This window comes from Oreochromis niloticus, linkage group LG17, assembly GCF_001858045.2.
Source record: "Oreochromis niloticus isolate F11D_XX linkage group LG17, O_niloticus_UMD_NMBU, whole genome shotgun sequence".
In the NCBI taxonomy this organism is placed as follows: Eukaryota; Metazoa; Chordata; class Actinopteri; order Cichliformes; family Cichlidae; genus Oreochromis; species Oreochromis niloticus.
The window spans coordinates 28391302-28416771 of record NC_031981.2 but is presented as its reverse complement, the minus strand read 5'-3'; the positions used below and the strand labels follow the sequence as shown (position 1 = coordinate 28416771).

Here is a 25470-nt window from a genome sequence, read left to right as displayed (position 1 = left end):
CTATCTAAACACAATTTTTGCAGTACCTAAAGTGCTTACAGCTCCCACTTCATTCATCCATGTGACATTTCCATGTTTGTGCCCTGTTTTTGTCCTTGCCTTAGGCCTCCAGGCCATTCTGCCAGAGTATCTGAGGGCCAGGTTTGTGCAAGCAGCTCTTAGCTACATCGGCTGTAATGAGGAGGGCCAGTTTGTGTGCCGAAACAACGACTGCTGGTGCCAGTGTGCCGTCGACTATCCACAGTGTAATTGCCCCGAGGTGGATCTGAGGGCTATGGAAGCTAGTTTGCTGCAAATCCGAGATTCCTGGAACATGGCGAACCAAGAATTTGAAGAGTCAGGTCAGTGTTTTATTATTTGTATTTATTTATTTATTTTTGCCATTTTAAATGACCCTCTCACTGACTGCAAATAACACCCTATTGTTGGAGGCACTGATGGAAAAAGCAAACTGACAATCTTTGAAAAAGGGACTATTACATCCAATCTATGTAATAGAAATTCAACATTACAGAGTGTAATACTTTTTTGGAACAGGATCTTGCAGACACTGATGATTATGAAAGCAACTTAGAAGCCCTGTTCATTTAACAGCACTAATGCTGAATGCTGAATGCTGCCAAATAACACAGCAGATTTTTTTCACTGTTCTGCACATGTAACATATATGCACAAGCACATATAATGTTTCTAATCTACATGTGCTTATCCAACTATTATAGTTTTTATCTGTTTGTGGGTTTTTTGAGAGAAAGAAACTATTAAACCATTTCCTGATCATAACAAATTGTCAGTTGTGCATATTAGTCAACACCTTGTATTTCTGTATTATTTGGAATTCTTGCATGCAACAGTTTACATTAATTGGCTTTGATTTACATTCAGTAAGAACATTATTTGCATTATCTGCAGATAACTATTGTCTGCAGTAAAATCTATCTAGTAGCATGGGTGGAACCTCCCTGTCTTTCTATGGATGAACATGGGTACAAAAATGGCAATCACTGTATAAGATTTGTAAGATGGATGTGTAAAAGGGTAAAAGCTATCCATCCATCAGCTGATGTGGACTTCTCTTTGAGCAGCTGATCTTCCTGGGTTGCGGCTGAGCTTGACTTCATGGCCTCGATGATTTAATGATATGTTCAATTTTAAAACAATTAAATATCAGCTAAGTTAAGGCACTTAACAAATGAAGGTACTTCATTGTGTTGAAGTAAAAATCTTGTAAATCCAATCCTGCCGTAAAGCAGCACTAATTATTGATCGGTAACACTTGTCTTAGTGGCCTAATACAGCCAGTGGTATTAAGTGAATAGCTGACGTAGTAGAAACAGCAAAATAATGAAATTAATAAAAATTTCTCTGGTGAAAATCGAACCACTTTTCGAACATTCAGATGAGTAACTCTTTTATGACCTTTGAACCTGTCTTTAGAAACAAAAATGCATGGATGATTTACAAAGTCCAGTACATGAAAGAGGAGCAATTACAGCAATATTACTGGGTCAACAGTGATTCAGTCAGAAGTAAGCTCTTCACTGCAGTAGGAGCTGTCTTGCCTTTTGAAACACAATACAGTTGTTCTAATCAGTTAGCAGCATAAAATTTAATAGCTTTGTAATAGCACTAGCAATAATGTTGCAGTTGTATTAACCACTGTCTCACTAGCTTTTGCATTTTTTTCCACTAATGTACCCGTTGACCGTTATGTCAAACTCTTCTTCCTCAGTCTTGAGTTTTACTGTATCTTGCAGCATAGCTCTGCCTCCGTGTTCCCCTGTCATTATTAAAACTGTGCTGCATCCACAGGCTCTAAGGGCATCTTGCTGTTTCACTCATTTCCAGCTCTGCCTTAAGCTGTTTTCAGTGCACCTAGCTGGCTGTGTGTTATTACGGGCTACATGCTTCTGTACTAAGGGCAACTTGATTAGTGCGCAGTTGGCAATGACTTAAGCAGCAAGGTGCCCAGAGAACTGCAGTTACACTGCTGTATTAAATAATGAAAAATAAGTTTCCTTGAAACCCCTGAGGATCTACTTGTATAGTCAATCTAATAGAGGACAACTCGCACCAGCAGCAGAGAGATTAATAATCATAACTCTTATTGTTAAATGAGCTTCCTACCATCAGAGGATGGTGGACATGATTTGTTTTAAGTCCCACCACCCACTGAGTGGTAACTGTTTAATAATTAAGACATCATATCTTTTATACCTGGATCAGTATCTTATCTCAGTGTTTGGCTAAGACACACCATAGTCATAGCAGAGCACTGAAACAGTGTGAAAAACTAGACTCAGGGGAGCATAAATAAGAGAGTGCACTTCATTTCCAAGAGAGATCCAAGAGGCTTTAGTCTAAATAAACTGCAATATGTTGCAGTAAGTCAAATACATGCTTAAAGTTACTGGACTACTAAGACGCATAACTTATTAATTACAACCTCATAATTAAGTAATTTAAGAAAACCCTGCCAAATAAGCCTCCTTACACGCGTCGTTACCCTTCAACCTCCTTGTGTTATTTTTGATAAGACCCACACTGTGTCTGTATTTGTGTTCCTGAAAATCTGACAGTGTCTTCTATTTTTAAAATTGTACAAAAGGAAAATGCTGTTACCTTCCTGTGTTCAGCAGCTGACAAGATAATAATGGTCATTGGAGAGCAAGTTTCCAGGGATGAGGTATTGTTGTCTTGGTGATAAAATAATAGTGTGATTAAGAAGTGACTTGCCATTCCCACCTTCTCATGGTTATTCAACATTATGATTTTGCCATGTTGCTAACTATATTTAATTAATCAGTATTGTTTTTTTATCCTGTAAGTACAAATTTATTCTATATGTTTCCTGCTTAAGGAGCCAAATGACAGTATAAAATAATGAATAGTAGTAAGAAGTGAATGTATCAATTTTTTTTGCCCATTTTTCAAATCAAATCTGCTACTCCTCCCAGAAACACAGAATCAGTAAACTGGGAAGAAAATACAAAAACAATTTACATATCCACTAAAATAGGTCAAAACTCAAGTGCAATGTCAGAATAAGAACAAGATACAATGTGAATCCATTGTAAAGAATGAACATAAACAGAAATAAGATGGAAGTATGCCAATAATGTCAAAGATACAAAAAGCACTGCAACAGAAATAAGTCTCTGTGATTTAAAAGAAAACACTGACAAAGCGAGCCAGATTTCCTCAGGCAGGTCATTCCACAAACAAGGAGTCCTAAGAGCAAATGCTCGATTGTATTTTGTGTTTAAGACTGACAAAGAAATTGTTAACAGGTTTCTGCCTGAGGATTTGAGGCTGAGGTATTACTGTCCAAGTAGTGCAGTATGTAGTACTGTGAGTTCACACCCTTTAATTTGCTTCCAAGGAGCCAGACTTCTTTTAATTTTTCTCCTAAGTAGTCTTGAGACATAGTTCTTCATCCTTTCTGACGGTCTTTCAAAGTTTTTCTTTGGACATTTGCTGCTTTTTCACTCATTGTCAAGCCTAGTCCTTGTACCTGACCATTTTTACTTTTTTTATTGTTAAGCCACATAACACTTATCGATTAATCATGTAAACATCGAAACAGCGCCTTACTCAAGGGATAAACCAATGTTGTGCCAACACATAGATACAAGATAGAAAACAAATTTAAAACTGCATCATCAGGTACATTAGGTACCATAAATTGTTTCCATTTCTTTAGTTGAATCTAGAAAAAATAGCAACGGTAACGCAGTCTGACTGGCATCAAATAGTGTTTTTACATCACCAAAGAGATATTAGCTTAAAACCTGCCATACAGTGCTGTGAAAAAGTATTTGCCCCCATCTTGCTTTCTGATTTTGACCATGTTTGTCACGCTCACATTTTTCAAACAAACTTTAATATTAAATAAAGATAACCTAAGTTCCATCTACTGTTCACCAAAGCCTCAACAGCAATGCTCTCTATGGAAGGATGGCTGTCAAGAATTTCTCATCTCGTGATGTTTCATCATCTGAAACAACCCTGACATCCTACAAAACAACAATATGATAAACTTCCCAGATTGGAACATCTATTCGAAAGAATAGACTTTATTCCATTTGACAGATTATTTTTAAACATGGTGCGATTCCTTAATCTCAAAATCCCCAAATTACTGAATACCGCATACTAAAATATGCTGGACACTCTCTGTTAAAATGACTACAAACCCCAATCTGCAATTAATGCAATACAAAATCCTGCATAGAGTGCACCAAATGGGTCGACAGATGTTCACGTTGGGTTTTGGGTCATCTCACAGCTGCTCCCACTGTCAGGGCAATATACCTGACAATTACATCCACCAGTTCAAATGGTTTCGGTGCCATTCCAGCCTCCCCTTCAGTTTTCTTGTTGGGCAACCTAGATGGTGTCGCGAGAAGCCATTTTGAAGGAAGGGAAATGGGGCAAAGGGCTCTGAGGTATGCCAGATTACACAAGAATGTGGACTGAGAATCAGTGTCCACAAGTCTTGCAGGGTATCTTGAAAAAAGATTTCAAACTTGAATCCAAGTTTAAAATCTTTGGTTGAAACTGTTGTCATCATGTGAGCAGGAGGAAGCCAACATCCAAAGAAGAGCTTTGCAATGTTCTTCAAGAATCCTCTACAGCTATCCCTGAGGACTACTGAAAGAAAGAATATCTTTTACCTAATATATTGTATGTTCATGTATGGCTGCACATATCAATTAAATTATAGCAAGAAATAGAGAAAGGAGGAATGGCTCTGTACTAATAGTACTGTTTATTATGGGGTCAGGGCATGAAGGGCTTTAAAACTAATAAGTAAAATGTTAAAATCAGCTCTACAGGTAACGAGCAACCTGTATAGGGTCATGGACTCTATAAAGTTGAGTAATACGTTCACTTTTCTCGGTTCCCATAAAATGCCATTGCAATATTGTAACCAAGAGAAAATAAAAGCAAGAATGATAGTCTGAGTGTGACTAAGTATTGATTACTTATTGTATCCTCACAATATTCCTTTTCTAAATTTAGCATCTATAACATAGGTAAAAATATTGGCTACTTATAGGCCTTAATAAAAGTGAGTAATATTAACTCTTTATTGGAAAGTCTAGACTTTAGTTGAATGGTTTGGAGACAAAACAAATCCAGCTGCTACTACACGATGTGTAATCTTGATAATGTGGCTGAAAGATCAGCAATTTACTGCTAATTTTTTCATCATTTCTGGGCATTTTATTAGACAGTGGAAGGAGGCAGGAAATGAAGAAAGGGAGAGGGGGAAGATGCAGTAAAGATGCTCAATGCTAGAGGGATTTATGTCGATGTAATAGCTAAACACGTGGCTATTGAACCACTCCCACAGTTATTTTTTGCAAACTGAACACATTTATACTATCCTGGTATCAAACTTTCATAGTCAGCCACTTACGTCATGAAAATACAACCCCTTTTGTCTGCCAGTATAGTAACCCTAACCCTAAACTAGTAGCGAGATTTAAATTTATTAGGAAATATAATATATATAGCAATCCTTTCATACAGTGTGTGCATAGTCAGTCTGCGTTAACTTTGTTGTTTTGTTTCAGTATGTGTGAAATATATATAAACAATATTCTCATGAATAAACAATTATTTTCTCATGCTACTTTTATGGATGTTTTTTTTCTTTTTCTTTTTTTCTATAACTGGATTATGATCTGACAGTATCCTATTTTATTGTTTTAGCTGATATTAGCCAGTCCTTTTTGGATGTATTTTTATTTGTATATGACTCCTTTAACAGCCAGTGCCACTTATACTTGCTTTGTCTTGTCAGATTTGCATATAAGCTACTAAGCTTTTTTTATTGCATGTTTGCATGACTGATGTTTCATGTTTCGATAAGTCAAGCACAATGCTAGAATATTTATATACGCTGGGATATATTCTTTTTCTTCTTTGACTCAGAATCCTGTTACTGTTCAAAATGTAAATCACACTGATGGTTATTACGATGAAGGCACGCATGGGATGTTTTAAAAGACAGACTCATTTTTGGATTATGTCATCTCATTGGACACAAGTAATGGTCTCATCTGTTAAACTAATTTTAGATAAGACAAATTAATATATCACACAATGTGCTAAATGTGTGATTAGAAGAAAGAAAGAAAATGATGGTGGAGGTGGCACCATGTGATTTTTCTTTAGTTTTCAAAATAAAGGTCATGGAAAACACTCTCAAATATACTTTAATGTATTTTATTACAACTTGTTTAATCAAGTTATTATTTTCACAGGAACATGTAAAGCTTCTTGCATAATCAGCAGGGAAGGCACTGGGGCTTAATTGGTTTCCTAAATTGATGCTTTATTATCCAGACAAACAGCACGGTCATTTTCTAATCAGAAGTGAGCATGTTTTCGATTTTCCATACATCCAATCGTGATTGTGATGATATTGTTATTGAAATGTAATCTGTTAGCACACGAGGCAAACAGCAGTTCTGAAGGGCTGACAGATGTTATCCTCTGTGCTCCATGCCCATCCTGATTTCCCCCTGACAGACTTGCTGCTGAAAATCTGTATGCTATTCATTAATGAATCTTACCCCATCACCGTATTTAGCTCTGCCTTTTTCTATTAGCCTATGCTTCAAACAATATCACTTCCAGTTTGCCCTGCAGCTCTTCAGTCCACGTGGACTCTGCAAACTGATTTTCTCATTTTGGCTTGACTAAATTAGACAAATATAGTGAGAAAGCAGTCAAGTCAGTTAGTCAAAGTCAGACAGGAACCATCCACTTCTTTTCAAACACAGACTAAACTATCTTGCATATCCCCTGTTTTTCAGATGAGTTCCAGAACTTTGTTCGAAGGCTTCCTACATTCTACGCTCTGAACGCATCGGCCATTCAGTATTTCTGGAAAACGGAGCCGACCATTCTCCAGCGCTACAAACAGCTGGAGCTCAACACCCAGCAGCTCCTGAGCAAAGCACGACGCATTATCAACAAGCTCTTCACCCTCAGCAAAAGGTGTCAAACTCAGCCCAAAATTATTATGCTGAGAGAGAGGTGAGAAATATAAGTATTCCTGCTGACCTTTCTGTGGATACAGATGTGTTAGGCCGTGTGTTTGCGCGCATGACTGTGAGAAAATAAGCAAAAATTCCAAAGCCTGCAGCCACATTGCAAGTCCTTTCAAGCACATTGCAAACGGCAGTGCTCATTTATTTTCCTCAGCCCCCTCTGTGCGCAGTGCTTTGTTATCCCCTGAACTAGGCATTATGCTAATAATACACACAATACATTAGCACTTTGATATTCAACCGAGGTCTCACTGAAGTGAGCTATAGTGTCACACCTGATGACTTGGCTGCACTCCCAGCCCGGGTCTCCTTTACATTCAGGAAATCAAAGTTATCCTCCTGTGAAATTAAAGTTTGCAGTGTTTCAAAGGAATATGCAAAGTTTGGGCCATTTTTCCTGTTGGTTAACTTGACTGCAATGAAATCATATACTAAAGAAAATCTGCCGTGGATCTTCTGTTGATCGTTCCATCTATTTTTGTGTTTTTCTCCACAAAGTTCAGCCGTATAGTCTGCAACAAAAGCTTATGAAAAAGAAATGTGATTATGTCAGTGCAGCTGAAGTACCCAGGTTTATTTTAGGAGCTATTTCAGGTGAGGAACCAAATATTCATCCTCTGCAATGTGATTTTTTTTTTAAATATAGAGCTCGAGTCTCCCATTGCCCCCTCCTTCATTTCCTCTAAAATGAGGGAATACATCTCTGTTCATTCAAACTGTACATATTTACCTATAAAATCTATGGGAACATACAGTGTTGTAAGACATGTATTTAGCTCATTCCTGATTTCTTACTTGCAGTTCTTTTAAATGGAGAAAATGCTTTCCAAACCTACCTGAATTAACTCTGATTAATCAAATTTTTTGGAAAGCTGGGTTCTATTTTATTAGCAACACGCAGACCTCATTACTGCCAGACACAGTAAATCAAGAAATCCCTTAAAATGAACCTGTAGAAATACATTATACTGGCATCTGAAGAAGCTCAAGAACAGATGAAAAACAAAGTCATTGGCATCTACGGATAGGGTTACAAAACCATTTCTAATGGTTTGGGATTCCAGTGAACCAGATTGAGAGACATAAAAGGTTTCTCCACAAATGGAGAAACCTGAAAATTGGTGAACATTCCCAGGAGTGGCTACTAAAACTACTCCAGGAGTGCAACCATGTGAGATTTCCAAAGACCACTGATGACCTAAAAGGACACAAAGGCTCAACTCACATTTGTGAAAAACGATCTTGATGATCCCCCAGACTTTTAGGATAATAGTCTTTGGACTGACAAGGCAAGAGTGAAATTTTGCAAGGTGTGAGTCCTGTTACATCTGGCAAAAACAAACATAGCATTTCATAGAAAGATTATACCATCAGTCAAACATGGTTGTGGTAGTATGATGGTCTGGCGCTGCTTTGCTGTTTCAGCAGCTGGACAACTTGAAATGGACAGCTTGATGGCTGAAATGGATGCATCCATGAATTCTACTAGAAAAACCTAAAGCCCGTCTGTCAGTTCATGGCCTTAAGCTCAAGGACACTTGGGTTATGGAGGAAAAATACCTTTTCACAGCACTGTACATATATGCAGTGTTAAATTCGGAGTAGCTACAAGCACAGTTGTGTTTACTTACATTTTTAAGCAAGGTAAAGAAAAGGTTTTGTTTCCTAAAAATAGAACACAAAAATTGGTTAATTCACCTAAAGTAGTATATTTAGGGAATCCAAATTTTTATTTGCAGACTCAAACTCAGGGTACTGCACCCCTTTAGTATATGGGTTGTCTATACAACCAAATGAGCTATACTGACACTTATTTGCAAAGATCTTATAATGGAATAGAAATGTATTCCAGTTATTACCATTATAGACTGAGCATCGCTATAGGGGAAAGTGTATTTCTGATATATAAGGGGAAATGTATAAGAGAGATAAAGGCAGATTAAAAGATGGATCAAAATCACTGTGACTGAGCTCTCAGTCCTGCACTAATCATACCACAAAAGATTCAACGCAACAACAAATGGTTATTTTTTCGCATGATTTTGCATTTCTGTTTCCAGATGGTCCCTCATATCATATTAACTTGATTTTTAATGGCTTTCAGCTCCAGTCCTAAGCACCGTTTCCTCATATAGCATCATAATGCTGCAGAATCAGATGTTCCTTAGTAGCAATTTATGCAAATGAGGTGCGACCGAGGTCATTTACAGCTATATTCTTAGTAATATCTGTGCTATGCAAAAAAATTAAAGAGATGCAAAATGTTCATCCCTGATGGAAAATGGTGACAGGTTTAGTAAATGTTCCCATCTGTGTATAAAAGCTTGCAAACAGCTAAATTACAATGATGAAATAGGCGACTTGCAGTGCTTTGAGCTGAGATGAATCTTCAGACAGGGCACATTCACATTTGTAGAACGCTGAACACTGAATCTAATCGGCAAAATGTCTACAAACTCGAGCTGCACAGCATTAAATTCTATAAATTCTATAACGAAGAATCAGAGTATTGAAAGTAAATAATTAAAGCACATATTTTGGATCCTGCTGTGATGTAACCTGGTACAAAGAAGTATGTTGTTTCATTTTAATGGTGTTCAAAGCCAAGCACTGAAGAATATACTCCCCTTTGTCAATGTAATAGACAAATATATATATATATATATATATATATACACATACAAAGATTTTATCCTCATTTACCTTACATCTCATACTCATATCGCCTGGTACATAATGACCCAGCTCACGGAGGATTTGTTTTTCATATGGAATATTTGTACATCTCTGTAGCCATTATTCATGTTCCAAAGCTTCACGGTCTTTGTGAGATGAAGACAAAGCAAACATAAAAAAAAGTAGGCTTTTACATTGTAAATCCATTTTGGAGTTTCTTTTGTAACTTTCTAGCGCAGTCTTTGGAAATATGTACAGTATTTTTTTTCCTTTCCTTTTCTTTTTTCCGAGAATACAAGAGGTGTCACGGCAGCCGTGATGGAGCTGCACAAAAACAACTGATAGGCTGCTTTTTCTGTGGTTCCAAAGTAAATAAATGTGGCTTGTAATGGAAAAAATGAAGTGTATCTAGTGCGGAGGGGGGAAAAAAAAGTTTTCTTCACTAGTCAAAATGTACTCTGTGGCAGAAGGAGAAAGTTCGTGTGTGGCATTGATCTGTGTGAAATGAACTGACAGACAATGAACAGATTGCAGAGTGAACACCCGGCTTCTCTTTTGCCCATACTGCACACTGCGTCTCCATGACAGTTTACATGTCCTGCTGACAAAATGTGCTTATGATGGCGAGACAGCTTCCTCTCTCTTGCTGTGCACAGTCTCCACTCTGGAGGTGAGATATGCACAACTGACTCTCGCTGATGAGTTTCAGACAAGCTGGGTGCCGTTAAGACTGTTAACGCATTACATCGACTGTCTTTTGACAAAATGTCACCAGATTTAAAATTTGATTTGAGGAAAAAGAAAAAGTCTTTTGCTCCTTTCTGTTTTTCTCCACATCACACTGACTGCGCTCACTGTGATGCTGGAATACTAGAGGGGGCTTGCCGGTTCAAAGCACTTATAAAAGAAGAACAAAAAAATGGTCTCGAAACTAAGAAACACCAGAAGCCTTCTATAGACTTTAGCTCTGCATGATAATTATTTTTTCATGCCTAAGATATGCATCATTAGTGAGTAAAAGTACAGTACACTGGAGGGAACAAATTATGAAGCTGGAAAACAAAAAGAAAAGAAAAGAAAAGAAAACGTAATCACAAGTTTATATATTTAGTTATTTTTACCACTGGAAGGTGTTCTAAGCCATGTTTCTTTTTAAATAATTGTTTTCTCAATTAAAGTTGAAAAAACCCCACATTTGAATATATTGCTTTTTGCACAGAATTGACAATATCAGTGAACTCACAATCATTTGTTTCCATTTTTTTCATATAACTGCTAAATCTGCAGCAGCTTCAAGTATGTTAGTTTATCAAGCTGTTTAGTCCAGTTTCACCCTTATCATCACTTTGCTTAGCTTCACCATTTGTGTGTATTTGTGTGTCTGTACCCAGTCCAACTAGAATCTAGAAACGTAGGACTGTGTGAACGAAATCCATTTAAATATGTTGTGTAAGTTCAAACACAACTCGATCATATCCAGTTTGATAGCTGGTTTAAAATTTGACTCAGTAGAACGTTACACATATTACAGCCTGTTTTTATAATCAAAATGCTTCATATCCAAAATATCAAAATGTTCTTTAAAAATGTTTTGCATATATTTACTGCATTTATTTGTTGGGTACACCCTCATGCAATCTCCATCCACTGCAGTTTATCACTGTCCTAGTATTTGTGTCGATATAGGAATGTATAAAAAACTTTTCCAGTCAATGTATTAAACATTAAAATGCTGAAATAATTTTTGGAAAATGGTCAGAAAGCCTGATTCAGGACTTACATCTAATATTTATCCATCTATCTGTCCATCCTCTTCTGCTTTTCCTTATCATTGTCGCAGGGGGTCTGGAGCCTATCCCAGCTATCACAGGGCAAGAGGCGGGCTACAGCCTGGCCAGTCTGATGCAGGGCTAACACTACTGTTCATCATGGGTTCAAATTCCCAGTGACACACACACTCACCAGCACACACACAGTGCAGTTTAATTTCTTTAGTCTAACAACTGTTTGAACAAACGGTACTTTTCCCTTCAAAATTATGTTTTTTTAGATGTAAATTACTTATACATGCACTTTTGTTTCCCTTAAATTAATTTACCAGCTGCACACGGCTACAGCAACAGAATTGCCACTCTGCTAAAGAACAAAAGTGGATTAAAAAATCTGACAGATGTGGAACATAGCAAGCGACAGACTAATTTACCACATTATATTCCTGTCATGCATTCCATCTGCTCTTTCATTCAGAAACAATTCCGCTATATTGCTTCACCGATATAGTTTGTGGCTTGGAATAAATAGAGCCTTTTGCAAATCATATACTATATGTATGGTTCTAGATATACATAGGGCTAGACTAGACTCTGCACCTTTCCAACTTAACTAAATGATGTATTTTACTAATGTGATCTTTATCAGCCTCTTATTAAACCTAATTTGGTTTTATAGGAGATTTTATATGATGCCAAAGCTGAAGCTATGTTTTGATTACATTTCTGTATTTTTTGGTTGCTTTGGTTGTTTATGCTTTTAACAAGAGTGTATCTGTTTAGTATTTTCAGCTCTGCTCAAAGTAAACAACATAAAAATCGTAATGTAATTAGCATTAACTTATATTACAGAGGGAGACTTTCCAATTACCCAGTTAGCTCGTTTTCTTAGCACTAAATATAAAATGGGTGTATTTCTAACTCATCATCTTTTTTGACCTTGCATATTTCTAGTGAAACGACAAGTGATCCATCTTTAGTAGGATGCGTTTTAGACTGGATTCATTAAATCTTTTTTACAAGGATTTCATGAAAACCTTAAAGGATTCGAATGAATCGCTTAAATGTGGGACTTGCGTAGCAGGCATTGGTCTCTTGAGATTATGAAGTGATACAGAGCAAGCAATGACTGTTGATCTCCCCCATAATGCACCTTCCCTCCCCTGCAGAGTATGGTCAGGAAGCAGACAAAATTTTACTTAGCTGTGTTTCTTCAAAAAGCACTTAACCATGCATATGAATACCCATAGTTTCAATCTGTTAGTTAAAATAATGACTCAGTTTTACTCCTTACAGTGCAAGAGTTGGTTGCACTAAACTACATTTAACATATTTTCATGTGTCATTAACAAATCATATAGAGCAGGAGAAGACAGGGGGACTTTGACATTTACATTTCATGGCTTCCTAATTGTGAAGTACCGCATAACTGCAATATCCATAGCCATATTTTCATTTCATGCTCACATATTTATTGTTCAACTTCCCATCTATATCCACTGCAACTCTTATTTATTAAAAAATTTGTATGACCGTCTAATAATTACTCAGCTCACCTGCTATCGGAAACATTTTTATAAATATTATATTTGACAATAAAGTAGAAACTCAACACCCATCAAAAGAGAAAACACCTGATGTAAGCAGAATGACTCGAAAGGGAAAAGAGATGTGAGTGAAGACAGTAAATGGGATTGTGAGACTTCACATTGATGAAAAGCATACATGATGATCACTATCAAACTAAGTGGTTCACAGGTTTTCTCCATACAGAGGAGCATTTTGTTCGTCATCAATATATATTTTTTTTTATTGTTCAGTTTAGAAATAATGAAATTAAAGTTTTAAGCCATGTGATTCTTACGTGTGTTATGTACTCTGCATCAACAATGAATCTTACCCACTGCTCCGTCTCTGTCGCAGGCCCTTTAGCTACTGGCTGAACTACATCCTCTCCATCATGTACTGCAGCGAAAACAATCACATCGGCTCTTACCTGGAGGAAACTCGGAGCTGCTCCTGCCCTTATGAGCATCCTCCCTGCCAGGGCTTGATCCCATGCACAGTGGGGGAGGGCACCTCCTGCGCGTCATGCTCCTATGAGAATCGCTCCCGCTGCGCCACCTGCAACCAGGGTTACATGCTGAGCCAGGGTGTGTGCCGCAACGAAGTGCCAGACTCCACTGACCACTACATAGGCTTTGAGACTGACCTGCAGGACATGGAGCTGCGCTATCTTCTCCAGAAACGTGACAACCGCATTAGCATTCACGGCATCTTCGTAAGCAATGATGTCAGGCTGAATAATTGGTTTGACCCATCGTGGAGGAAGAGAATGCTGCTGACACTGAAAAGTAACAAATACAAGTCAAACCATGTCCACATGCTCCTGGGGATGTCTCTACAGATCTGCCTTACCAAGAACAGCACTCTGGACCCCATGCTGTCTGTTTATATCAATCCGTTTGGTGGGAGCCACTCAGAGAGCTGGATCATGCCCATTGAGCAGAAGAACTATCCAGACTGGGAGAGGACTAAATTAGACCTTCCTTATGACTGTTATAATTGGACTCTGACTTTAGGCAACAAGTGGAAAACATTTTTTGAGACAGTCCATTTTTATCTACGGAGCCGGATCAGGGACCCATCAAGCAATGGGAATGGAACTGTATATTATGAACCCTTGGAGTACCTGGAACAGGGACGAAATCTAGGCTACATGAAGATCAACAGCATCCAGGTGTACGGCTATAGTATGCACTTTGACCCGGAAGCGATCCAGGACTTGATTTTACAGCTGGACTACCCATATACTCAGGGATCGCAGGACTCAGCCCTGCTGCAGCTGCTGGAGATCCGGGATCGGGTCAACAGGCTTTCCCCACCAGGAGCTCAGCCACTGGACCTGTTCTCCTGTCTGCTGCGGCACCGGCTCAAACTGTCCACTACAGACGTTGCCAGGATCCAGGCAGCGTTGCAGACTTTCAGTGCCAAGCAGCCAAACTCGATGGAATACGAAACAACCAAATTATGTAGCTAAGAAGTGGGCAGGTGGCCAGGCGCACAGATGGAAGAACATTTACCACACAACTCTGACGATAGTTAAGAGCAAATCTGGAGCAGTGCAAGGGACATTTGGGGGACATGTTATTTGTTGTCATGGGTCTCAAGAGTGCATTTGAGATTCTTATGTCAGCTTTTGGTATAAATTTGTATTACGTCTTAGAAATAAGGAGGATTTCACCATACTTGCCTCATTGTTTGATTTTTTTCTCTCCTGATGAAAACAATAACTTTAATAGTTATTAATATGAATTTCAATATTTGCCATCACTGATATTTTGCCAGTGTGCTGATGTTTGTAGATTGCACAAATCTGAATTGCTCACATACGTAAACAAAAGGCTTTTGCTGATAAAATATTACCCAAGCAATGTAGTCACCTCACACATTTCATTTCATCACCAGCATGTTCCTCGCTACATTTGCTTTCTAAAAAGAGCCCAACATAAGTAATTGTTTTAATATCACAGTCCTCCTTCTTTAGATGGAAAATGATGGGCACCGTGTTCTTTTTGCTTTTCATATCATGATAAAATCACTCATTTTTTTAAGCTCTACTTCACATTTTTGTAAGAAAATAGTCATTGCCATAAACAAAGTGAATAAATAAATGCTGTATTACTCCGGACTTGCTGACAAACAATGTATCATGTTCACAATATATGTTACATGTGCTTTTATTTTTATAATGCTGTTGTTTGTGAAGCAAAAGTTACAAAAACACTGTCTATAAAATGTATAATACGATTTGTTAATACACTAAATAAAATAAATTTTTATGTGTGGTCTGTACATGGTGTTCTTGTGTACATAGATGCCTTTTGGCTTTCTAAATGGCACTGTAATAACTAAGATAGTGCCATTTATAATGAGTCTATCAGATTTATTATAGGGGTTACCAACATAATTCTTTCTGTTGTCACGTTTCAACGAGTTTAAAAAATGTCACTTTTGATTTTGATGCTCTCATGACTCAACAAGTGACGTTACTGAGCAGCCAATCAGTGCCATGCAGTGTGACGATATCACATTTTATTACCTGCTCAGATTGCTTGGAACCCCATGTCCTTGGTACCAATGGAAAACAGTGGCGAACCATGGTGAGTCGATCCGAGTAGGTACTAATGGAAAAGGGGCTTAAAGGCCACATTTCCAATTCATTTTTTAAAAGAATCATTCCAAAACAAAGCCACATATTGTTACACTATGACTTCTTCATTTTATGTATGATCACTCATTTTAAAGGTCACCTAAATAGGACATTGATATCATTAAATTTAGTGACAGTTACTCTTGGTGCTGCTATCAAGAAAACATTTTTGATTTGAACAGTAGAAACATAATAATACTAGTTTCATTTGTTGGTAAGTTGTTTAATTATTGCTCAGTATTAACTTTATTAAGCTTATTTCATAATTTATCTATTTGTCTAAATCAAATCTGTCCTATGACAAAACCCTGATCAACGCCATTCTCCTTCCTACTTTTGCAGCACTTCTTTACTGGCAAATGAATTAAATTCACACAGCTACAGTATAGTGATAATCTGAGAAGACTTGAAGAAACAATTGCAATTGAACTGACTGCCAGTTTCCAAAACTACAGTTTCATTGCATGAAATAAATCAGTCAGCGCCTCCCACCTGAGCCGCACACAATGATCTGCAATCACCCACAAATACTTGTATTTAATAACAGCTTGCAAAATTTTATATTCATACAATTCTGATCATTATTTATTTATTTAGTTATTTAGTTATTTTTAGCACGTTACAGACCCATGAAGAGCAAATTGTGTATTTCAAATTTGTAAATTTTGAGTCTATTACTGAGTCTCTGTCAGTGCGCCCCAGGGCGGCTGTGGCTACAATGTAGCTTGCCATCACCAGTGTGTGAATGTGTGTGTGAATGGGTGGATGACTGAACGTGTAAAAGCGCTTTGGGGTCCTTGGACTAGTAAAGCGCTATACAAATACAGGCCATTTACAGGCCATTATTAAATTGAGTTATTTTTCCAGCATTTTGGAGCCCTCACAACTTCATGAGTGCAGGAGATAGCAACGTGATATTTTCAGGGTTGAAAAACATTTAGCATAAAATTAATCAAATAATAATATTAATCAATTTAAAAAAAACTAATCACTAAAAACACAGATTGTTTGGAATTTACCAGTTAGGAATCACTAACTATTCACTGCCTCCCATAATATTTCTATTCAATGAATATATATACAAATATATTAACAAAATTACAACAACATTTTTAACATGACTACATGATGAGAAACACTCATTGCAGGAATAGTTCCATATCAGAGGAGTAACAAATACATTTTTACACCTACTGCAGCCCTGAACTTCAATATTGTGAGATTTATAATAACATACATTCCTGTGCAAAAGTCTTGAGTCATTCCTTTATATTTATGTTATGCAATCAACCGTGCAGTATTTTAAGGTTGGACGGACAGCAGATCTCCACCAGATCGTATTCACCTCAGCAGCAGTAATCAGGTTCTCTGCACTAAAGATCTGAATTCCCTGAGAATTAATATTGTTGCTCCATCTGTTTTAGTGATTTCTTCCCTCATTTGGATTCCTACTCCACTCCCCTGTTTGCTGCTCTGAGGAGTTCTACACTGCCTTCAGCTTCAATTCTGTTGGTACCTGAAAGAGAAGGACTCACCTGGAACACTCACCCACCTACACACTCTCCACCACAGGCACTCTTAGTCTCTGGATTCCACCTGCCCTCAGAAAACCCCTTCCTGGATCCAACCAGTCCCATTCACAAGTAAGATTGTTCTCATTAATGTCAGCCTTAGACCACCCTCTATTCCCCTCCATGGAGCTTCCAGCAGTCCATCACTGAGTTAAGCATAACTCAAGCTCTGCTCCCATCCTCGGTAAACAACTTGTCTCCCATTAAATCTTTTAAAATTTGCCTTCAGTGTATGGAGTCTGAATTCAGAATCTTCATTTAGCAAACATGACAGTTTTCTGTTAAGTGTAAACATCACTCTGGTTAAGACCTTGAGTTAGGTGTCTTTTATTATGCTGAAATGATTTATAGGTCAGTTTTAAGTGGCTTAACAAATAAAATGGTCAGATAATGACTGACTAGTTTGAAAATAGGTGAAAAAGCAAGCAGTGTCCAGCATTGTTTTTCCTGTGAGGATGTGCCACTGTTTGATTTATTTTAGAAATGCAACAATATGTGCAATAGTCAGTAGTGATAAGGAGAAAATTTCTGGGTTTAAGATCTCTTCTAGGCTTTAGATTTGTTCTCATGCATTGATGTTTGATGCAGTGGGGAAGACACAGCATCAAAGCCTGATATCTCAGGTGTTTCTCCCTGTGGTTTGCAGTCTATTGTAATTTGCAGGGTTTATGTCTTACTCCAAGCTGAAATAAAAGCCTCACACTCCAGATCCTTTAGATGCTTTGTACTTAGCGTAGTTTGCAGCTCTGACCCCAACACACAAAGATGCTGTAGTATGCGTGTGTGTGTGTGTGTGTGTGTGTGTGTGTGTGTGTGTGTGTATCTATTTCACAAGATGAACGCATGAGTTTTCCCCACGTTTAGATGGCAGTGATGCTTTTATGCTAGAAGTCTCAGCTACTTCTTTCTGCTAGAACAGCAGAAGGATAAAAACTAAATACATTTTTTCAACCACAAGTTTTAAAGATTGTCACATTTCGCACCACTTAAAGCTTTTTAAGCTTAAGGCGGCTTAAAAAATTAACAATGCCGTACTTTTAGCTATGCCACCAAACGATAATGTGTGATAAATTACTCAATATATGAATCTTAGCATTGCTTTACTTATATAATGGATTGCACTGGTAGAAAGAGTAGATCAGTGGATGATTGGACCTTGCAAAAACACTCTGATATAACCCTGACACAAGGTAACATTGCATGGAAAGAATACATATTTGCTAGTTAGATGAAATCTCACAAGCATAAAATGCTTCACGCGTTTGTTTTCTCATATCTGAGCTAAACTCCTGTAACATACTAATACTGTAATTATACGATAGCAGCAGGGAATTTATGCTTTCCAACATTTAATAGAACATAGCGTAAGCCCCAACATGCACCAGACTGTCTGGTATTTTGCGTTTGTCATTATTTTTCTGCATAGTTATTTGGCTTGAAATTATCCATGCATTACAACAATCAAAGTAACCCCTGTGTGTAATGTTCTCTTACTCCATGTAGCCACTTCTATTTCGTTTAACATAAAAGTGATGTGTTTTCCACAAACGGCAGCTCCAAGAGACAATAGCATGAATCTAATTTTTTCATGCGTCGGACTATCATTAGAATGCTTCTATCAAGAAAAACAAAGTTTTAAAAAAGTGGAAAAGTTGTACTGTATCTCTAAGGAAGAGTAAAGGAAAAGCTTTTGCATGTCCTCAGTTTTATACCCTTATACACTTATAATGTGTTTTGCTCCCACATTTCAAAAATCTGCATTTTAGATGAACTGGTGATTCTAAACTGGCCATACTTTAGATGTGACCCAGATAAAATGCTTGACGTGTTCAAAATCAACCATTGCATGAATGCATGATTAAATGTTACTTCTTTTCTCAAGTACCATGAGTGGCCATTGAATCACTCCAAAATGACATACACATTTAAATAAGTTGTTCACAAATATGGTAACTGTAGTTGGCATTGCAATTTACAAGCTGTTAATAATAAAGAGTTTTTGATTTGAATATCAGAACCCATTGCTCTAAGTTTAATTTGTTGGTAAAAACAGTTATGCTTACTTTCTGAAACCAACCTAGTATTTATTTATGGCTGCATCCAAATCTAGGCTCACAAAACCCTTAACTCAGGCTTTGAACACCCATAAATCACACCAGTCTCCTTTATTACTTTTGCAGAACTTCTTTATAGGCAAATTAACCTAATTCAAGCAATTACAGCATAATGGTCACTGACAGGTTAACTGAATAACACTGATTATCTCTTCATCATGGCACCTGTTAGTAAAGGATGTATTAAGAAGATTTTGTCTTTCAAGTTGATGTGTTAGCAGCAGAAAAAATGGGCAAGTATAAGGATTTTGGAGTTTGAAAGAGCCAAACTGTGACGGATAGACGACTGTGTCAGAAAATCTCTCTCTCTCTCTCTCTCTCTCTCTCTCTCTCTCTCTCTCGACAGAAACAAAGTCGCATCAGTGTAATTGTGAGAAATGTAGAACCAGTTGGAAAAATAGTTTTAAGGAACTTCAAGTGTTCATGAGAGCTGAGGGCAGGTGGTCAGTAAACCAAGTGCTTTTAAGTGTGTGCTGTTATCTTATATTGAACTTAGATGTTTTTATTATTATCATAAAGATTTTGTTGTGATGTGTTTTGGACCACGAAAACCTTTCAAATTACGTTTTTTTAATCTGTTATGTGATAAGGACTCTCTCCAACTTGATCATGAGATATTCAAACAGGAGCTTACTGATAGCAGTCCTTTGATACTTGAGACATGATGATATGGTGTTTCTGTCTGTGCTAACAAGAGTCAGACAAGAGTCTTGGTCTTAGTCACTTAGACAACACACACAGTCATCTCGGATATCCACAGAGATTTAAGGAAGCACTGACATGAAAAAACTTGCATTTATAATGAATAATCATTTTAAAAACTGTAACTTTAAAAAAAAAACAATAATTAAATAAGACAATCAACTATCTCACCACAAAACTGTTCAGACTGTATGAAATGTTAAGGTGCGCTCCCCTCTAGGCTCAAAGAGCAATAACTTGATGCTCCACCACAGCTCAACTCTGAGGCGCTAACAAAGCTGCAGTGATATTTAATAAAAAAAATTGAAAAAGTTCCAGTATATAAGCTGCATGCTGTTCCAAGGTTCTTCAGAATTTGTCCATTTGAATGAACTCACAGCTTAAGAGCCCTGAAAGCTACATTCTAAAGGTCCTCAAAGCAAATAGCTTTCCAGCCTTCTTGAACGAAGGTTGTAAAAAAAATGAGCTGAGCATTCTTTTCAGGACTGTTTTAAGTTTCATGAAAAGCAACTGCATGTGGGGAATGTTTAAAATGTCATGTAAAGAGGCTTGTTTTTTTCTTGAGTAACAGTTTAGAAAAATACAGTAAGATTCACTTTAATTTTTCTTTTTTCGTGTAAATTAAGTTTATGCTTGTTAGTGAAAAACACGTTAAATGTCTTGTCTGTCTTCTACTTATTTAGCTTTGCTAGACCATTAGTGATACAGCTTTCAGACACAAAGGTCTGACCACTTATAGCAACTTTACAATACCTCCAAGTATGTGGTAAATGGATCGGCACTTTCATCGTCCTTTTCTACTCAGAGCAGAAAAGCACTATGAAAAGCCTCATTCCCCTCTTTACTTGCACATTCATACAACAGCTTTTTGACACTCACTCAAATAATGCATCAAGACCAACTTGGGGCTCAGTGCATACTTTGACACACAGACTGTAGTAGCCAGGCATGAAAAACAGCCACCTGATTCAGGGGTATAGTTTGAAAGGATTAACGGTCAAGGTCAAGGTTTATTGTATGGCCAATAAGGTTATGTATCCTGCCTGATTATCCTCATTTTTCCGTACATAAATATAGCAGTAATGCTAAGTAATGATAGCTGTTCATTTACTGCATATCCTCTAATTAGATTATTAATTGCTGTATGTGAAGGAGGTTAATTGTGATTCACTGTTCTTTTGCTGGTATACACTACACTACATTGTCTTCAAACCAGGAGTAGAAAATGAAGTCCCTAGTCTCTTTGTATTTTTACAAATGTAGCAAGAGTTGCACATACGTAACACTGTTCCGCCGTCGGGGCTGCACAATTTGTGTTACAGTAGGTGGATGGGTAGCCGTCTGGCTTAACAACTCTTCTGGCAAAAACCCTGAACATTAATATTTATAGTCTAATTAACAGAATTACATATTGTGCACTACCATCGTTTAGTGCACTTGGTTTGGGGTTTACAAAGAAAAAATGTATTTTATTTATAATTTGTTGATCCCTTTAGACTATGTAAAGATGACAGGTATGTTATCTGGCCTTAGTGTAGCCTAGTATCTACATATTATTACTGACATTATTACTCATTATTATACCTTCAAGATTCAAATCATCTTTTGTTTCCCAAAACTGTGGTCCACAGCTTCTTTGTCATATTAAATGAAGTTTGTTGCAAACTCAAAGGTTTACGTTAAATTCTTTACATGATGCCCTTTCAACTTTCAAACAGCAGCATTTCTCTTCTCCAAAGGCAGGTGTTCTGTGATTTCGAGACTCGAAATATTCTCACCAGCTTGTTCTCCTTTGCTTGTTGTTCACTGTCATGTAGTTTCTCCTCGGCATACTTCTGGCTCCAGAACAATCTGCATTGCTCTTTGAAAATGTACTTCATAGTTCACCACACAAGCTGCAATCAGAAACAAATCCCAAAGTGACCCTGAGAGTCACAGCCCTTTCTCCAGCAGAAAGAAAACACTACTGCAAACTCATAATGCCTTAATAGTGGCACTAAAGCATAATGTTAAAGGATGAAAAGGAAAGAGCACCATCTGCACCGACTGTGGTGGGTGAAGGTGACAATATTATCATTATCTTGATGCCAGATCCTTAGAGGAAACATTCCCTCGGAAAGTTGAGTGGGCGGTGAGACATGATGTCCTAGCTTGGCAAGAGACAGCCTGTGACTGCTTTAAAGACGCAAATGGAAAAAAAGAAGAAAAAAGAGAAAGCGAGCAATTCGGTTCATATAATAAACGTCAAAAACACGAAAGAGTTTTGAAGGTTATTGACATGCAGGTGGCCTACCTACACTGCACTTGAGCTGAATATTTTGAGAACAAATGTTTAGGGGTATAAGTTATTTTTATGCACATTCCACTTCCTTGCCAGAGGGAGTAAGTGAATCTAATTTAGCGGCAATAAAACTAAATTAATGGACTACAAGCATCGGAGCACATAAAGAACTAATTCCATCTGAAAGTAACATTAACACTGAGAATATGTAATTGTGAAAGAGGTCTATAAAAATACTGATTTGGTCGGCCAAATGCAAATGTGTTCCTCAATCAGCTCTGCCAAGTTCTGTCCAGGCGTGACATGCAAACTGGATCTGAGGCAAACTTTTTCCCCCAAATCATCAGATTTGAGGGTAGCCTGGAGGAGAATAGAATATTTTGGATAATGGGGTAGAAAAATTAAACTTTCAGCTTTGAGAAACTGTAGTTGTATTTGTTCTGCCTCATAGAAGCTGCATCAATGTGATGTGTACAAGTGTTTGCTTGTATGGACACACAGAGCATTGTTAATCACCTCTTCTATGTAAAAGTTTGGCCTTTTTAGCTCATTGCTTTTTATTGTTGATGTTGTTTGTGTTTTGTCTCACAAGCTCTCATATCAGCAATCTAGTGAGTTTAGAACTAACAAGTGTTAATAAATCCAGCAAATAATTAGCTATAAAAGGTAAAGTTAGAAGCTACCCCCTAAAGAGATGCAACACAGTCACTGTTTTGGTTTGGTTTATTCCTAGCACTCTCATTTGCATTGTTTCCACTGTCTTCCAATTTAAAAAAAATCGTCCAGTTGAAATCAATCTTTTATCATTTATCAATATAAATTTTAGGCTACAGTCCCACACTGACATAAATCTCTGTCATATTGAGGACACACACAAGATATTTCTTTTAGTGTTTAAGTCTCTGGTTCTCTTCCACAGCACCCCAGCTGGTCGCAGCAGATGGCCCTGCCCCTCCCTGGCCTGGTTCTGCTGGAGGTTTCTTCCTGTTAAAAGGGAGTTTTTCCTTCCCACTGTCGCCATAGTGCTTGCTCATTGGGGGTCATATGATTGTTCTCTGTATGTATTATCGTCGGGTCTACCTTACAATATAAAGCGCCTTGAGGCCACTGTTGTTGTGATTTGGCGCTGTATAAATGAAATGAAATTGAATTGAATTAACTGTCAACACAAGGCCGATAGAACAGTGGAAAACCAGCTCAAAGAACACTTCACAGAGAATATGTTGTAGTCAAAAAATTTCTTCTTTAAAAACGTGTATAGATAGAAATGCTTATCTGAAAATCAACCTTGGGTTAATGGTTTGCACATGCTATGTGTTAGCAGGAGAAAACAGGGGGTTTCTGACTGAGGTGCAGTTTCTACTTTACCACCACATTTTTGTCCTTTTTTTCAGAACTCCACTTCACAAAAGGTGTAGATCATTTTACTATTTTTTCGCCTCCGGCCACTGACCATCACTTTTTTTTCCATGTTTGATTTCTTAGTTTTTTTTCTGTCCACCTAGCATGCAGATGTTACATAATACATAATTTAATTGGTGTGGTTACTGAATTTAGTACCATTGTGTCTTGGATTGCTCCATTCCAGAAAGAAAAGAAATGTAATGTGATTACAGCAATGCAATACATTGGAATCCATTACACCCACCAATGTCTGTTAGGTTGCTCAGGGTTGCTTGCTTTGAAAATCTTTTCTAGCCGACATATAAAAGTTTATGGAGCAAAGAAGTCTACTAAGAAGTCTATGTGTAATACAGTAATTTCAGATGGAATTTTTAGAAATACACAAGCCAATCAAGTCGAGCTGATGTGTGGCATCCATCTAACTCCACTGAGGAGTTGCTATACTAGCTTGCCGAGTCTAAATATATGAATTACTTGTTAGGTCACATCAGTGGGCAAAATATTGGTTTACTCAACAAGCATCACATTCGAAGTGGGCAAGGGGTACCTCAGACTGCAGACACAGAAAGCTCTTAACTCTCATTCTAGAAGCTAGCTCTCACATTTAGACTTTTTATCTATGGTTTAGGTTCAGGTTCAGTCAGGAATTGTGGTGGTAATATGAACGTAGGTAACAAGCTGGCCACAAAGTCTTGAACAATAATCCTTTCATTACTACAGTACAATAAAGCAGCAGTACAATTCAATACAAAATGCAAGTGTATTAAAAGTTCAGATATTTTTTGGTGGAATACAAACATATAACAGTGATTATATAACTCATGCATCGAGAACGGATATATTTCTGAGTTGTCCTACTGTAAATCGACCACAATTATTTTTTTCTCCCTTTTTGCTTTTGCTATTTAGTTCTACAGAAACATAATTTGTAAGACACAGTATTTGTTCAAGTTGGGGCAAAAATCTTTTTACAAATCCTGTTTTGTCTTCTTCATTCTCTTTCGCCTGCTTTTTTAGTGTCACTGTTGTGTTGGTGAAAGTGTGGTTCTCCATAGAGTCCGTGTCACCTCAAACTCACGCCCTATTGAGGCATTAAATCAAATCTCTGAAGAATGTGATGAATTCCCACCTGAAATATATTCATATCTTAAATTACCATTTCACTCTGTCTTTAAATATGCAACTGCAGAAAAACAATGCAGACCTTTGTGTTATTATAGCTGCTTTGGATTAAAGAAAGCTGATAACACACATGTCTAGCGCAACATTTATCAAACTTTAATAAGAGGTTTAGAACCTCTGATGTTAAAACTGAGCTATTTCTGCTCTGGGCTTTCAAAGCTCCTTGTCAATGCCAGCAAAATGCTCCACGCAGCCCTTATAGTTCTTATTAGGACTCAAAGCCCATTTCTCTGATCTCTTTTCATTCTTTAAAGAAGAGGAAAAGGAAACGTGAGGCTTAAAAGAGATACTACAGTCACCAAAATATGCTAACCTCATTTCTTTAGAAAATAAAACACGTCTCTTTTTGTTCCTGCTCTCTTATCCACAACTCTTTGAATATCACAGCTTGCCCTCTTGCCCAACCTACTAATGCATGTCAGGAAAAAAAGTATTTTGTGTCCATTTCTATTCAAATTGCTTATGATAGCAGGAGCGCCATGGTTTCCTCT

At 37.4% G+C, this 25470-nt stretch overlaps 1 protein-coding gene across 2 annotated transcripts in view; it reads left to right on the top strand.

The window, feature by feature from the left end:
* brinp3a.1 (bone morphogenetic protein/retinoic acid inducible neural-specific 3a, tandem duplicate 1) overlaps positions 1–15367 on the top strand; it is a 60223-nt gene extending 44856 nt beyond the window's left edge. The window contains exons 6-8 of one of the 2 annotated variants that reach the window (XM_019347005.2): positions 105–341; positions 6831–7053; positions 13436–15367. In XM_019347005.2, the coding sequence (XP_019202550.1) occupies positions 105–341; positions 6831–7053; positions 13436–14552 (1577 nt within the window). In that variant the 3' untranslated portion in view covers positions 14553–15367. The remainder of the gene's footprint in view (positions 1–104; positions 342–6830; positions 7054–13435) is intronic. The other variant, XM_005458274.4, reaches the window with a different exon arrangement.
* The last annotated feature ends 10103 nt before the right edge of the window (positions 15368–25470 follow it).